General features: G+C 44.3%; 3 protein-coding genes across 4 annotated transcripts; 1 reads left to right on the top strand and 2 right to left on the bottom strand.

Moving 5' to 3' along the window:
- The first annotated feature begins 426 nt into the window (after positions 1 to 426).
- Positions 427 to 3,749, top strand: hmox1a (heme oxygenase 1a). Of its 2 annotated transcripts, none has more exons than XM_067476705.1 (7): positions 427 to 524; positions 619 to 756; positions 854 to 903; positions 983 to 1,094; positions 1,225 to 1,440; positions 2,390 to 2,662; positions 2,851 to 3,749. In XM_067476705.1, the coding sequence occupies exons 3-7, from the start codon at positions 854 to 856 to the stop codon at positions 3,007 to 3,009; spliced, it is 810 nt and encodes a 269-aa protein (XP_067332806.1). In that variant the 5' UTR covers positions 427 to 524; positions 619 to 756; the 3' UTR covers positions 3,010 to 3,749. The 2 variants fall into 2 exon arrangements, with proteins under 2 accessions (XP_067332806.1, XP_067332805.1); XM_067476704.1 differs by having other exon boundaries at positions 844 to 903.
- On the bottom strand, positions 3,229 to 8,390 carry mcm5 (minichromosome maintenance complex component 5). Its single transcript, XM_067476681.1, has 16 exons — positions 8,041 to 8,390; positions 7,320 to 7,446; positions 7,114 to 7,242; positions 6,605 to 6,777; positions 6,362 to 6,517; positions 6,084 to 6,253; positions 5,831 to 6,002; positions 5,629 to 5,740; positions 5,384 to 5,527; positions 5,233 to 5,298; positions 4,974 to 5,150; positions 4,774 to 4,886; positions 4,542 to 4,670; positions 4,301 to 4,443; positions 3,887 to 4,014; positions 3,229 to 3,568 (listed from the first exon to the last, which is right to left on the bottom strand). Exons 1-16 carry the CDS (start codon positions 8,211 to 8,213, stop codon positions 3,467 to 3,469), a joined length of 2,214 nt encoding a protein of 737 aa, XP_067332782.1. The 5' UTR covers positions 8,214 to 8,390; the 3' UTR covers positions 3,229 to 3,466.
- Positions 8,391 to 9,168: 778 nt separating this feature from the next.
- gcat (glycine C-acetyltransferase) lies at positions 9,169 to 14,966 on the bottom strand. Its single transcript, XM_067476699.1, has 9 exons — positions 14,700 to 14,966; positions 13,129 to 13,259; positions 12,935 to 13,036; positions 11,755 to 11,901; positions 11,181 to 11,335; positions 10,991 to 11,073; positions 10,384 to 10,555; positions 10,082 to 10,203; positions 9,169 to 9,518 (listed from the first exon to the last, which is right to left on the bottom strand). The coding sequence occupies exons 1-9, from the start codon at positions 14,917 to 14,919 to the stop codon at positions 9,367 to 9,369; spliced, it is 1,284 nt and encodes a 427-aa protein (XP_067332800.1). The 5' UTR covers positions 14,920 to 14,966; the 3' UTR covers positions 9,169 to 9,366.
- Between the last annotated feature and the right edge of the window lie 354 nt (positions 14,967 to 15,320).

Genomic DNA, 15,320 nt, shown 5'->3' with positions numbered 1-15,320 from the left:
TTAGTATTAAAATTAAATAAGCAGAGTTGTATTTTATGACTCTCCTATCATACTTCTGATGAATAAAGTTCAAAAGTATTAGCTCAAAAAAGTACTATGTAGTACTGGATTACAATTTCTGACTTTCAAAATGTGTTTTCAATGTAATAATTTGGACGTGAACTACTTCCTGTACTGCTGTTTAGCTTGTCTGATTACTGTACTTATATTAATCAGATTCTGAAAAGTATATATAGTTGCTGTAGTTTGTTTGACTAATAGTTAGTCAAATAAATGCAGCGGAGTGAAGGAATAATATTTTTCTCTGAAATGTGGTGAAGATGAAGGATGAAGTGGCAGAAAATGAAATGACTCAAGTAAAACAACCTTCAAATTATAAGTGAGTGCAACCAAAATCAGACTTTTTGCTTGTGTTTTTTTTTAACTTTGCAGGTTGAGGTGCCACCACATAAAAGTTTACGGGGGCCTGGGGATCAGTTGGTACAGTAGACATTGGACTCCTGGTTCCCCCTGGACCCCCTACAGTACGTTACTTTAACCGTGTATAACCTGAGTTTTTTCTTTCTGCCTTATCATGTTTTCTGATTGTTTTTCCCACATGTGCTTTGTCACGTTAAGGCAGAGGAACGTGAGTCAGCTCTCATACTTCCCCTTTGACTCAGCAGCCGGAGCACATATAAGAGAACCTGGAGTGCACTGCTCACACAGAGGACGCTCCGACCAGCGTAACGGAGAGAAGACGTCAGGCTGTTCCAGGTAAATAAAACACGTCCCAGGCTTTGTATTCGTGTCTTTTCATTCATGTAAAATGTTTATTTAAACCAAACTAACCCGTCACTGCAGTCGCCCACAGATGGAGAACATGAAAAGCGCAAGAAAGGATGAGGGAGGGGAAGTTGGCAGGTATGAAAACTTCAGCTCGCAGCAGATGGCTTTTAAAGCAGCATATGATGTGTTTTCATGCTTTGGTGTTTGCCCTCAGGGATTTATCGGAGCAGATTAAAGCAGCCACAAAGGAAAACCACGTCCGAGCTGAAAACACGCAGCTGATGCTGAGCTACCAGAAGGGGCAGATCACCCTGACTCAGTACAAGGTAAAAGAGAGACACCGTCGCGCGTCTGCGCTGAAAAGTAAAACTAATCTTGTTTACTTAGGTTCTGTACTGAAGTGCCAACATTTGTTTTAGTCAAACGTTCCCCTCTGGATGTTTGTGTGTCCGTCAGGTGCTGCTGTGTTCCCTCTACGAGATCTACAAGGCTCTAGAAGAGGAGCTGGACAGAAATGCTTCCCATCCAGCTGTTGCACCCATCTACTTCCCTCAGGAACTTGCACGTCTGGAATCACTGGAACGTGATCTGGAGCACTTCTTTGGGCCAGACTGGAGGTCGAAGGTGATTGTTCCTGCAGCCACACACAGGTACCAGCAGAGGCTTCGAAAGGTGAGGAAACGTGTGAAATGGTTGGTCAGTTCTTTCCAGCAGTGCTGTGGGTTTGGTTGCTATGTCATGGAGTTTAGTTTTAGGGCAGAAGGTGAACATCATCACTATACTCAGCTGAGTGGCCTCACTGGGGGTTTAATCTGCCTGGAGTTCCCTCTGGCTCCACATCACACCCCACTACAGCTCCTCTAACTCCCTTTGAGCATCATTGTTAACGCCATCACACAACAGCAGGATCGATATGTGCATCTGCAAAGCGACAGGATCTGTGTACACGTGGCTCCGCATCAGTAACTGCATTAAATACTCAGATCTTCTGTGCTCAGTTCATCTAAAGCCTTTTTGCACAACAAACACATAATCTGCAGCGAAATCCTGGTGAGCTCAGGATGATTATGAATGTGTGTATGTTCCCCCAGTTTCAGTGGGACCTACAACTGTTTTAGTTTATTGTAGTTTCTGTCTTTGTAACTTATGCTAAAAGGTGGCTTCAGGTTAATGTTGCAGCTGGTAGAGTGTTTAATGACTGATCGTTTTAAATCTAATAATTCTAATGCAAGTCAGGTAGCTGCTTGTACCGTATTTACTATTATGAATCATTCTAATAAATTCATGACATAGTTCTCAAATTAATGTAGTGGAGTAAAAGAATAAAGCAGCTGAAAGTGGAAATACAGCAACATTGTACTTACACTACTTGATTACTTTGTTACTTATCACATTACACTTTGTCAAAGTGATGCTAAAGGTCCTGTAACATGAAGGAAGAACCTGCACCAATATTAAAACAAAGAGGTGGTGTTAATACTTTAGATTGGAGAACTGTTTTTTAACACAGGGAGGGGAACAAGGTTTAAATGACTAATGTGCTGTAAATAATTTTCTCCAGAACCAGTCAAGTGTCAAAAGTCAAACAGATCATAACCGTGATCTCTGATCCTCTTTTCAGATTGGACAGGAGAAGCCAGTGCTGCTGGTGGCCCACGCCTACACCCGTTACCTTGGTGACCTATCAGGGGGTCAAGTGCTGGGAAAAATTGCTCAGAAGTCTCTCGGATTGAGTAGCAAAGAGGGGCTTTCGTTTTTCTCTTTCCCCAGCGTGAGCAGCCCCAACCGCTTCAAGCAGCTGTACAGGGGCCGGATGAACAGCATCGAGGTGACGGAGGAGGAGAGGGCGGCGGTGCTGGAGGAGGCCGTGTCGGCCTTCGAGTTCAACATCCAGGTAAGACAACAGGGAACCTTTTAAAATACAACCCAAGTACTTCAGACTCAGTACCTGTACCACCAGTTACCTTCAGGCTCGTGCAGAACAGATTTACTGCCGACCGCAGCAACATTTGATACAAAAGTCGGTTAAAGCAAGAAAACGGGGAAGTGAATCTGACTCGTCACCAACTTGTTTTCCTGCAGGTTTTTGATGACTTGCAGAAAATGTTGAACGCCACAGCAGAAACGGTCGAGCAGTCGCAAAGCATCACGGCCGGGCTCCTGTCTTCACCCATCATGCAGTTCGCAGTGGGAGCGTGTGTCGCACTGGCAACTGTGGGGATGGGAATGTACGTCCTGTAGCTGAGGGTTCTACGATCTGCAGAGATCAAGATGGACTGAAGTACAGTACACTGTAAAACCTGCGCGGGACGTTACTCAGCAGACGTAATCGATTACTCTTAGAAAACAGTATGAAGAGCAACAAATTACTATTGATATGAATTATTAAATATATGCTCTTGAAAGAAACTATGTGCAACATATTTACAATGTAAGTGTTCAAACGAATAAGCCAACCAATCAGAATTCAAAACTTTATTTTAACAGATTACATCTTTCTATTTATATGAAACATCAGCTGAACATGGCAACATGTTTTTCCATTGTGACACGTTCAAACGGCTGCAGCCGTGAGTCCAGATCCAGTGAACGGTTTTCACCCTCAGGGATCAGAAATGGTGAACGCATCACAACAAAAGGGGAAAATCTATTTACAATCACCAACACGGTCCAATTGTGTGTCGGAGCACAGTTTGCTCTACTTGACCCTGTAGAGAACCTTTCTCTGCATGCGGTGCTGCAGCTCACCCCTCCTCAGCATCAGGTGAAGAACCTTGTAGATGCCGTGTTCTGGATACTTCTGTAAAGGGGAGGTCACAGTCAGCTCTGCATGATTCACATTTTCTTTGAAGCAACGTTGGCAGAACTGGTTTCAGATATTAATGGACCTGATGTTTTTGGTTATTTCTCCTGTCACTTGTCTGATTATGGATGTTTTCAGGTTTTTTGTTACTAATTAATAAAGAAATCCATAATGCAAACCCACACTGTGTGAGTTACACTGGTTTTACCAATGAACAGAGAAAAGCTGTTAACGCTCAACCAGCATCACTTTGTACTTTGTTAATTTGAGCTCTGACCGATAAAGAGAATATTCGGGTTTGTGTCTCACGCCGACCTGTTTGGTGAAGTCCTGCACGATGCTGTGCTCCGACACTTGGGAGCCGATGGCAAATCGTCTCTTCAGCTGCTTCTCGATACGAGAGATCATCTCCTGGTCCTCCTGAGAAGTGAAGCCCTCCACTCCTACACACAACATGGATGAAGTGAGGTCACAAACACAAAGCTGCCAAACAAAACTCTGCTCAACTATTTTTAACAGTAATATCATTCAAATAGGGAAATTTTTTTTTTTTTCTACGTGAGAAATTCCTCTAAAGTAATTTTTCGTTTATCTGAATTCAGACAATTTTATTCACCGTCTTTATAATTTTAAAAAGTTGTACTTGAGTGAATCTAGTTACTTTCCTCCACCCGATGCTTGTACTTTCACATATTTAAACAACACTCGAGTTAATCCACACAAACGTACCTGAGAGGCTGCCAGACAGAGCAGCATCCAGTGTGGAGACCTGGAAAAGTCTCAGCGCCTCATCCACCTCCTCCTCTCCAGCCACAGCCTGAAGCTTCATCTTGGCCAGAGACTCTGCGATTCGCACGACAGCCTCTAGCTGCCTGAGAAACGCAGACAGGAAGTGTCACTAACAGTCATTAGTGCTCTGGAGACGGGTCAGGAGCAGACAGTGATCCTCTCTGACAGACGTTGAACGTACCTGACAGTGATGGGGATGGAGGGTCTCTTGTCGGACTCCCTCTCGTGCTCTCTGGCTCCGCTCCTCATCACCACGTATCTGTTCTTCAGCTTCTCGGCAGCGGCCGGCGACAGCCGAGGGCCACACTTGCTGTAAAATAAAAATAAAAATTCACATTTACATTCCAGACGGCTGAGTGCAGGAGCGAAGCCGACAGATGATCAGGTTAAACGTGAAATTCAGACGGACTCACGCTCGGGCGTAGGCGATGTACTTCTTAAAAGTCGCCAGAGGAATTTCCCCCTCAACACCTTCAGTTTGAGTCAGAGCGCTCAGGTGAACATTCATCACGTGACGAGCCAGCGTCTGCAAACACACACAAACACTGAGCAATGCACCTGTTCTACATCAGGATCTTTACTTGACACTCAGAATATAAACCTGCCTGCTCACCATGTCTCTCTGATGGTCGTGGTGGTCTTTAATTATGAAAATCATATCGAATCGTGACAAGATGGTGGGCATGAAGTCGATGTTGTCCTCTCCCTTTGTGTCGTCCCACCGGCCAAACACTGAGTTGGCTGCGGCGAGCACGGAGCAGCGGGAGTTCAGGGTGGTGGTGATGCCGGCCTGAGAGGACGCAGCACATTAGTCACTCCTGTCAGTACGCAGAAGATGCTCTGCTTCTTTAAACTACGGAGGTGAGTGGTACCTTAGCGATGGAGATGGTCTGCTGCTCCATGGCCTCGTGGATCGCCACTCTGTCGTCCTCTCTCATCTGAAGAGCAACAAGTTCTAGCTTTAACCGTACGGTTCGCGTGACTTGAAATACACAACCTGCTGCTGCTTAACATCATTTGTACCTTATCAAACTCATCGATGCAGACCACTCCTCCATCAGCCAGCACCATGGCCCCTCCCTCCATGATGAACCCGCGAGTGTTGGGGTCCCTGAGCACCGAGGCGGTCAGGCCAGCGGCACTGCTGCCTTTTCCTGATGTGTAAACCTGAAGACACAGGGTCGAGTTTCAGAACCAGGTGCCAAATTTACACCTTAGCACAGATTTACTTTAAACCCTTAAACGTTCAACCAGAGATTGGTAACTACCCCGATAGGTGAGCATCTCTCAACAAACTTCAGCAGCTGAGACTTTGCTGTACCAGGGTCTCCGAGCATCAGCAGATTGATGTCCCCCCTACGAGTGAGACCATCAGGCAGCCTGAGGGACCGGAAACAACGTATGAGGGAAAGATCCACACTGACCTGTTTTCATTCTGAGCAGAAGGGAAAAAAAAAAAAAAGGCTTCACCTCTTTCTGGATCCTCCAAACAGCAGAGAGGTGATGGCCTTTTTCAAGTCATCGCTGCCGTAGATAGACGGCGCTACAGAGCGAGCCAGAGACTCGTACACGTTGGGGGAAGCAGCCAGTGCTCGCAACTCCTCCTCCTCCTGTGGAGACACTGACCCAGTGGCTCCACGACCTGCAGCAGATGGAAAAGCTCAACACCCAGTTTCTACAACAAGTTAAAATCAAAGACGTGAGTGTTTAAATGCATCTTCACCTGTCCCCTCTGTGTCCACCTGGATGCCGACCACTCGCAGGTAGGATGCACGGATTCCCACGCCGACACCTTTCTCTTTACCTTTTGCCTTCGCAGCTGCCATCTTCTTGATGGAGTAGATGCCCATGATGGTCACCCTGTTTCCTGGGACCACGCGGTCACACAGATACCTGAGAGGAGGACGAGGACATGAAACTCTCAGGTCTTCTCTCATAATTGTCGTTGGCTAAACTAAAGATTTTCTGAAGCTATCATTTCTTTCCTGAACATGTCCTGACCTGTCGCAGTAAAGCTGTAAATGTCGGGGCATCTCTCCATGAGGCACAGCATCTGGAGACTCCTGCAGTCGGAGGGTCTGGAAGTCAACACAGACACAGCGGTCCGGAATAATGAAGTAGGGATCCACAGGACACTTCATCCTGCCAGTGTTCTCCCTGAAAGAAAAAACAGACGATGCGTTGAACGTGATGCTGTTCGCACCGTTTAACACGAAGGAGGTCGCTGCTGCCCGTGATACTCACGTGTTGCACTTGCGCGGCAGAGCGTAACCCTGCAGACCTGGGGGCAGCGGGATGTTGCTGATGACGTTACGACAGCCGCGACACTGCAGACACACCTTGGTGGCCTTGGCCCTCACAGCCGTGGCTGAGATGATGATGCCGTGCACTTTCACCATACGAGACACTTGCTCAGACTGCAGAGGACAGACATGACACAATCTCACCAGGTGTCTGTGTTTATACATCCAACACTTATTGTTTGCAGATAAAAACGTGAGTGGAAAAACAGAAGCAAGGGCAAAGAAACAGACTCTGTAAAAGAATCCATTAAACGTCACTGAAGTGTTTTCTCATTTTTTCCCACCATTTGAGGCGTGATGTGAGGTCTTTAGCTCTAATTTTCAGCAAACCAAAAACAGAGCAGTAGTATATTAAGGCAGCGGTAGTGGACGGACATAATTTTGTCCTCCTTATGGGACTTTTATCTGAATTCTGGAGGATTTGAAAACCGATTTATGGGACTTCTGTACCTTAAGCGTGCGAATGGAAGCGTGGTGGGCGTCACTCTTTAGCATGACCTGCATGTCCTGCACCGTCTCCTCCCCTACGGGCCGAGGACGGGTCACCTCGTCAGCCACGTCTTTTGCAGCTTCCTCCAGCTGGACATGAAACCACAACATTAAAAGAAGGGAAATCCTAAAAGATGTTGGTAAAAAGAACCAGTCAGTTCACTCACAAGCGGCAGATTCTCAGTAGGCAGCTTGTAGAGACAGTCGGAAAGATCTTCGTCAAAGCTGGCAAGGTCCTCCATCTCCACCTCCACCCAGTACTCCCCCAGGGTGTAGTGCCTCTTTAGCTCATCTCTGATGAGAACAAACAAAAGCTGCGGTTAAAATATCCAAAGTTTGGAGAAACAAGTGCCCTGAAAAGCTACGGAATTATTTAGAACATCAGATGAAAATACGGCCATTTCTTTATTGCCTTTCTACAAAAATTACAGAAATTGGCAACAGCAAAACTGTGTGCAGACAGTCATTTCTCTGTGTGCGCTCCGTGAGCTGGAGCCAAACAAAAGCTTAACGAAGCACAAAATGCTTTTTTTCTCTTTATTACATTGGTGCCAACGTTTCTGTGGGAAATGTGTAATGGTTCACTGTGCAGTAATGGTACTTTAACTTCTTTATGGTACTTTTAACTACTTTAACCACCATCTTGGATGTTGTCTTTCAGCTGCACTTACACTCACCTGCCTCCAGGTGTCTCATACACAGCCACACCGACCAAACACACACAGAAAAATGGCTTTGTCCAAAATAAATGAAAGGGTTGGATCCCTCCACAGGCATTTTTACAGAGGTTTTCTGACTTAACTTAAAACACATCACAGGGCACTTTCGACACAGATGCCCGCCACTTCTTACAGAAGCGTGATTAACACAGTCAAACCGTTAATTTACCTGTATTTATATGTGAACCCGGTGCGGTCCGTACCCACTCGGAACTGCCGGAGGAACTCACGGAACCGTTTCTTGATCTGAGTCCGCTTCTGTCCGCTTTCATCCGGGCCGGGTCCCTCTCCGCCGCCGAAGCTGTCACTGTAGTAAACCCCTGGGTCGTCAAAGCCAGACATACTGAGACAGGTCCGTCCTCACAGCAGCTGCAGCTCAAAGAAAAGTCCGTTGACGGCGGAGAACTTCTTATTTCAGAGGAAAAGCTACAAGATAAAAAACGGACGAAGACCAAACTGCTGCTTCTCTGCTTCGCGGGAAATTCTGAACCCGTTTTCTCCTGTTTCCCGCGGGCAGCTCGTTGCGTGGCCCCTATTCTGTCTTCTGATTGGCTGAAACAAATGCCGCCTGGTACTATTGGTCGAACAGGTTCACAATGGGCGTGTCTTCGCGGTGTAAGGTGGAGCTTGTTGGTCCTAGTGGCGCGAAACAGACAAGCGGAGGCGGGGATAAAGAAACATGGAGAGTGAATGACAGCAACGTGCGTCAAAGAAACAGGAATAAAAAAAGAGTTAAAAAGAAACTTAAAAATCATAAACACGGATTACAGCAGATTTACAGTGCGGTGTATGATGTTTGACATATTAATAGTCAAATACATTGGTGAAAAAAGTACAAAGAAAATAGTGTAGTGAGTATATACCCGGTTAGAAGTTAAAACCCTGCAGTCAAAGTATTACTTTTAAAACTACCAAGGTTTCAGTACTTGTACCAAATGTAAATGTTATTTGACTGTTGTATTATTGTGTTCATCACTTTAATGTTGTGGCTGGTAACAATGGAGCCGATTTTAATAACTTCATGTGCTTTTATAAATGTAATAATTATAATGTGAATTGCAGATCATTGTGCATCTTTGACAACGTTTTTAATCTCGTTTAGATTTTTGCGGTATTGGGTTACTTTGTGCATGACTTTGTTCCATGGTTTTAATGAATGCGGTGACAGTTGATTTTAATAAAGGTACGTATCCGGTTTTTCCTTACAGTCATTAAAAGTGTGTCACACTAACAAACGAGACAAACTCATCTCACGAAAAACAAGAATGCGACAGACACATTTTGTCCCTCATGTAAATAATTTAAAAGCTGTTGTTAAAGTGCCAGCACACTTTAGCCAAAGTGTTTTATTCAGCCAAGCAATCACAAAACACCATTAAACTCTTGTTGACCTACAAACGGAACAGATTAGTTACATCATTCCGATCAGGAGTAACAGGCAGCATGATGTGCAAAGCAAAGCAGTTTGAGGTTCTTCAGTGATTCGCAGTCCAGTTCAGGAGACGACTCCGTGCTTCCTGCCAGTCTGGATGAAAGCCTCCACGCAGCGGTCGATGTCTTCATCCGTGTGCGCTGCTGAAATCTGAACTCGGATCCTGGCTTTGCCCTTGGGTACAACTGGGTAGGAGAATCCGATGACGTAGATTCCTGTGGGGTGGGGGGCTCGTTAACACTGCACGAAACATGTTCTGTGCTTTGCAAAGTCTTTGTCATTAATTCCCTAATGTACTACATTAGTGGTGGAAGTACTACCAAGACCATTGACGGTAGTAGCAATACACACCGAATACTCAGGTATTAGAATTAAACTGCACTTAAAATACAGTAGATAAATGTACTAATTATAGAGAACAGTTATTTTATTTCATATTTTTAGGTTGATATTACTCATTTACTGATGTGAATTCAGCATTTTACTGCCGTGGTTGTTTAAAACTGAACTCATTTTAATTTTACTTTATACAGGATTATTGGCAGCTTAATCTAAAGCAATGCATCATATTCTATAGGATCCTCTCATAGAGTTTAACACTAAGTAACAAGTATCTTGAATATGTGCTCCAATACAGTAATTGTACCAAGGTACAATATACTACTGCAGTTTTCAAACAAAGATGTTTTTCAAACTGAACTGAACAGCTTGGGTTCAGGGCTGCGTACTGATACTGCATTGTAATTAAAACTACTCAAGCTTTTTTTTTTCTTCTTACCAAGCTTCAGCATGTCATCGGCCATAAGGGAGGCGAGCCGCGCGTCACCCAGCATGACGGGACAGATGGGGTGAGCTGAGCCAGCGATGGTGAAGCCAGCCTGCATCATCTTGTTCCTGAACCTGGATAGATAAAAAAATTTAAGTCATCATCATGTAAGACATTAAAGTACAATCACAACACAGCAGACTACACTACTACTACTACCACCAATAGTACTACTAGTCCTACATATGAATGTCTCCTTTAACATTAACACAGACTAAATCTGCTTCTGTTGCATCCTCCTTTAGATCATGCACCTCGTGGTTTTGGCCGCCATGCTCTGTGCGATCTCATTGGAGGCGAGCAGCAGCTCCACGGCCCGGGTGGCACAGCCCACCACGGGAGGGGGGAGGGAGTTGGAGAACAGGTACGGCCGCGAACGCTGCCTCAGCAGGTCGATGAGGGGTTTAGGACCAACTGTGTAGCCACCTGAGTGAAAAAAAAAGGCAGAGAGGGTCTGAGTTAGTGTGACATAGCCAGTGTGTTCGCACCAGATTCCACTCGCACGTCTGTACGGTAAATATGAAGCTACATAAAAAATATTACACACCTACCTGATGTTTTCCTCCCAAAGCGACAAACACCACCGCTCATCGTACTTCACAGAAAAACTAATAAAGAATTATCCCCCATTCATTGTGTCTGTCCAGATCATGTGACTAACTCGCTCAGTACAACACACGGCCAGAACTCCAGCTTCACCGGAGCCCAGCACCAGATATACACATATACACTTCGAATCCGTATGTGTGACGTAAACGCTAATGTTGCTTTGTGTCTGCTAATTGTGCACAAGTTTGTCTATGTGTTCCCCACAACACATTTGTTAATAAAATGATATCTGAGATGCTGGAAAAAACGTACCAGCCGCTCCTCCCAGTGCTTTCCCCAGGGTGGAGTTTACAATGTGGACTCTGTCCATCACACCCAGCAGCTCGTCTGTCCCTCTGCAAATCGTGCAGAGTTAGTTAGATAAAGAGAGTACTGTCATGCTGCTGCTGTTTTACCAAACATAAATGAATAATTAATAAATCCGGAGATACGTTTTCCTCACCTGCCCCGTGGCCCCAGGAAGCCAGTGGCATGACATTCATCTATAAACACCATGGCTCCGTACTGTTCAGCCAGTTCACAGATTCCTGGCAAAGGAGCCACGTCTCCGTCCATGGAGAAGACTCCATCTGTGATGATGAGGCGCATACGGGACGACTGAGGAGGACAAAAAACAGAGTCCGGATTACAGTGCTGTCAATACTAGACCCTGATCCTGACACAGCGTAATGAGGAACTCAAATGATGTGACACGGAACATAGACGCAGATAAGAAACTGATTATTATCTCAATAACCTGTTACATCTGTGAATAAACTGTCACTGTGGTTCAGGCTGAACTATGTCAACTTGTCAAACTACTATTAACTGCAATTTCATTTTCTTTGTGTTTATGTTATGGTAACATTTGCACTTATCTCCTATAAATGAATCATGAATAGAGTCAAAATCATCACTATCCAACTGTACTGTTACATTTCGTGTGCAAAAAGGAAATTATTTCCTTGATTCTGATGAAAAATTGGGACATATCAGGCTGTATTTTAGTATGATTGACCTTGACTGCACATTTTCACCTGAGACTCTTTGAGCTTGTTCTCCAGGTCATTGAGGTCCATGTGTTTGTAGCGCAGCCTCCGCGCTCGACACAGACGGATCCCATCGATGATGGAGGCGTGGTTCAGCTCATCAGACAGCACTGCATCATCTGGGCCCATCAGAACCTGGTGTGACAGTAACATCAGCCTCAGCAAAATTTCTGTAATGCCGCTTTTGTTGAGGTTCAGTGTGTGTTAAAGACAAGTGGAAATGATGAGAGAACAACTGGAAAAATGAAACTAAGGTATTAGCAGCGGAACAAGGACATTGTATTGAGGAGATGGTGGAGACAGAACAACATCTGGAGTTTTTTGGTTGGTTCACCTGAAAAGGTGGAGGATTGTTCCTACACAACGTGTTTCTGCTGCCCCCAAGTGGCCAGAAAGAAAAAGTCCTTATTGCATCTTTAAATTGTAGAATTTAATTTGTATTACATGTTTAAACAGGTGACTCACTAATGAAGTAGCTGACTGTGGTGCGTGGTCGGTGTTTTCATTTAGCTAGTGTTTGGTCTGAGGTAGTGAGCCAAACAAAACACCCCCCAGTCCTTATTTAGATGGTTCCGGCTTCAAGAAGAAAAGTCGGTGCCGACTGTAAGCTGCAAAGAGTGAATTTGTTTTTTACATTTATCACATGATGTACACTGGGTCCAAAAACCATTTTAGCCCATAGATCAGAGGTTCCTGTTTTCCCAACTAGCCCTGCACTGTGTGATCAATCATGTAATTATCCCCACTTATGTTTGCAGGGAGCCAAGAGGCTCAACTAGAACAAGATGCTAGTTTCTTTACCGGCCTGAAAATGCATGAAATATCCATGTCATTTTTACAGCTGAACGCCAGAAGAATGAAGACTTTTTCCATGTATGCTCCACTTGTAATCCACAATCTACTTCTCCATAATCTATGGAAACAGGATCCGAAGCAAACCGATGGGTAGTGTCACGGTTCACTTTATATAACGCCTATGGACAATCCACGTGACACGTGACATTTTTTGTCTGTTTAAATTGTATAGATTTAAATTTTGGTACCAGTTGATAAGCTGTAGAACCTGCAGTGGAGATGTGAGTTTTATCTTTGCTGAGCTTGTTTGTGGATGTGTCATCTTCGTCTCTCATTGTTCTGCTGGAAATAGCAAGTGTAGACCATGACATACCTCAAACAGTCCAGCATTGGCATCAAAACAGCTGGCATAGAGGATACAGTCCTCTCTCTCATGGAACTCTGCAATTTTCTGCTCCAGGTTTTTGTGTATGTCCTATTAACACAGTGTAAATGTCACTGAAATGAGTTGTGTGTTAGGTTAGTTAGATTCGGTGTTGGTGCTGTGCGGTGCACTGCTCAACACACCTGTGTCCCACAGATGAACCTCACGGAGCTCAATCCAGCACCATAGGACCTCAGAGCATCAATCCCAGCCTGCACCACCTCAGGGTGACTGGACAGACCAAGGTAGTTGTTGGCACAGAAATTCAAAATGCCTACGAGAGAGAGTTTAGATGGTCGTTTGTTTTAAGCCTTTATCTACAAAATGAACATCTTCCCTGAGACAATAGCGAAGCCTGCAACAAAAACTTCTGCATTTGTGCATTTCTTTGATAGAAAGTCCAACAATACGAGCACAAAGAAAAACAAAGCATGGGACTGTGGGGTCAAGTGGGGTCTGCAAAAGTGAACCAGTACGTGAATACGAGGCAAAAAAAACCAGGAGAGTTTGTAAGTAAATAGAGCTTTGTTAAGTATTAAACTGTAATATAATAACATCACTTTGTGTTGGATCATGTTCTAGAATAAGAATACACGTCATTTTAATTTCATCCCACATTTACTTTAATTGTTACGGCTTTTCAAATCATGTTCAATATAAAATTTTCTGCAGTTTTATTATTAGTATTATAATAAACAAAATAAACGAGAACATAAGCTGGGATTTTTAAAATCACTCATTTATTTTAAGAACCTACGTAAACATAATCCGATTTTTGCATGTTAGATGTAGAGCTTATGTTTTTCACCACCTACATCCCCCCACAACAACCACACCTGCAAATGTGTATGTAGTAAAATATAAATACATACAAACAACTCAAATATATGTATTTATATGTCTATGGCTTTTGGCCTGTCCCTTCAGGGGTCACCACAGTGGGACGTGTTCCGCACATTGATTTAGTTTTTACACCAGATGTCCTTCCTGCAGCAAACCTGCCATTTTATCCAGGCTAACGACCGCAGACCAAGGTGGCCCTTGGTGGCTGGGCGGGGCGGGCGGGGCCACACCTGGCGGGGTGGGAGTCAAACCTGCAGCTTTTGCATCCCAACCCAAAGCCCTACCAGTAAATGTCCCTTAAAATATATAGATTTATACAGAATTTAAATAGGAAATAAGTGAATACAAACAGTATTTGGTATTTAAAACATTTGTTGTGTTTAATGTTGACATATTGAAATAATTATATTCTGCAGTTAACACAGCTTGTTAAAAGGTTTGTCTCATTTCATAAATACATAATCTGTGTGAGTTATTAGATGTTATAGCAACAGCTCGGGGGCATTTGACATAAAATGACCCACTTTTACTGAACTCACACCGCGTTTCTTCAAAATCTCTTTCCCCTAAAAGTTGAGTCTGCAGTTCCAGAATGATTATTACTACGTATTGGTGCATTTTGCATTGTAAGCAGGTTTTTGTACTCACAGCTTCAACCATTAGCATTTATGAGCTGGTTGTAATCATCTCCAAAGTACCTAAAAGTGTTAGATGCATTGAGTGGAGGTAAAAGTACAATATCTCACTGTGAGGTGTCGTAGAGTTAAACGAGTATTAACCGGAGATGCGCGTGGCCTCCTGCCTCTGGATACTGGTTTCACCTGATAACTAATCTGTTCACTCGTTTAAGGTGACGCTAACTAGCACTCACTGCCGCGGCTGCCGTCCACGCGGATCTGAGGACCCTGCTTGGACGTGATGACCCGCTCAGCCTTCCACGTCCCGGCAGCTCGGATAGCTTCCAGCTCGTTCTCCAGCAGCGCTCGGGCTTCCGCGACGGCGGTATAGGTCCGCTTCGAAGCCGGGGCCAAGGGCCGCAGAGTCCCGCGGACTGATATCAGCAAACTTCGAACAGCTTTTCCAACAGACATGACGGTAAAACGTCCAGGAGAAGACTGGCGTGGCTGCGTGACGCAACGGCAGTGGGCGTAGGGACGGCGGACCAATTGGATGACAGAGCACGTGGCAGGTGCCTTGTTTCGTCCAATCAGATGTTTAAATCGCTTCACTGACGGCACACGTGACAAATCACTTCAACTGTTGTCCTCAGTTGTGAAGTAAAGTACCACAGAAGTGTACTTAAATACAGCACCTGAGCAAGTGTAATCTTCTTTATTTACCTTGATTGGTGCCATGTAGTACTTGTTATTTTAAAAATTAAATGATTGCACATAAAACACATGACTAATACACAAAAAAAGAATCATTAAATGAATCGCTGATAATCTGCTGTATTACCTGGAGTTCTGTACAACAATGTTAAAAGTAGCTG

Source organism: Channa argus, chromosome 15 (genome assembly GCF_033026475.1).
Source record: "Channa argus isolate prfri chromosome 15, Channa argus male v1.0, whole genome shotgun sequence".
Taxonomy (NCBI): domain Eukaryota; kingdom Metazoa; phylum Chordata; class Actinopteri; order Anabantiformes; family Channidae; genus Channa; species Channa argus.
Note: the sequence above shows the minus strand (reverse complement) of the source record. Positions and strands in the feature narration are given on the sequence as shown.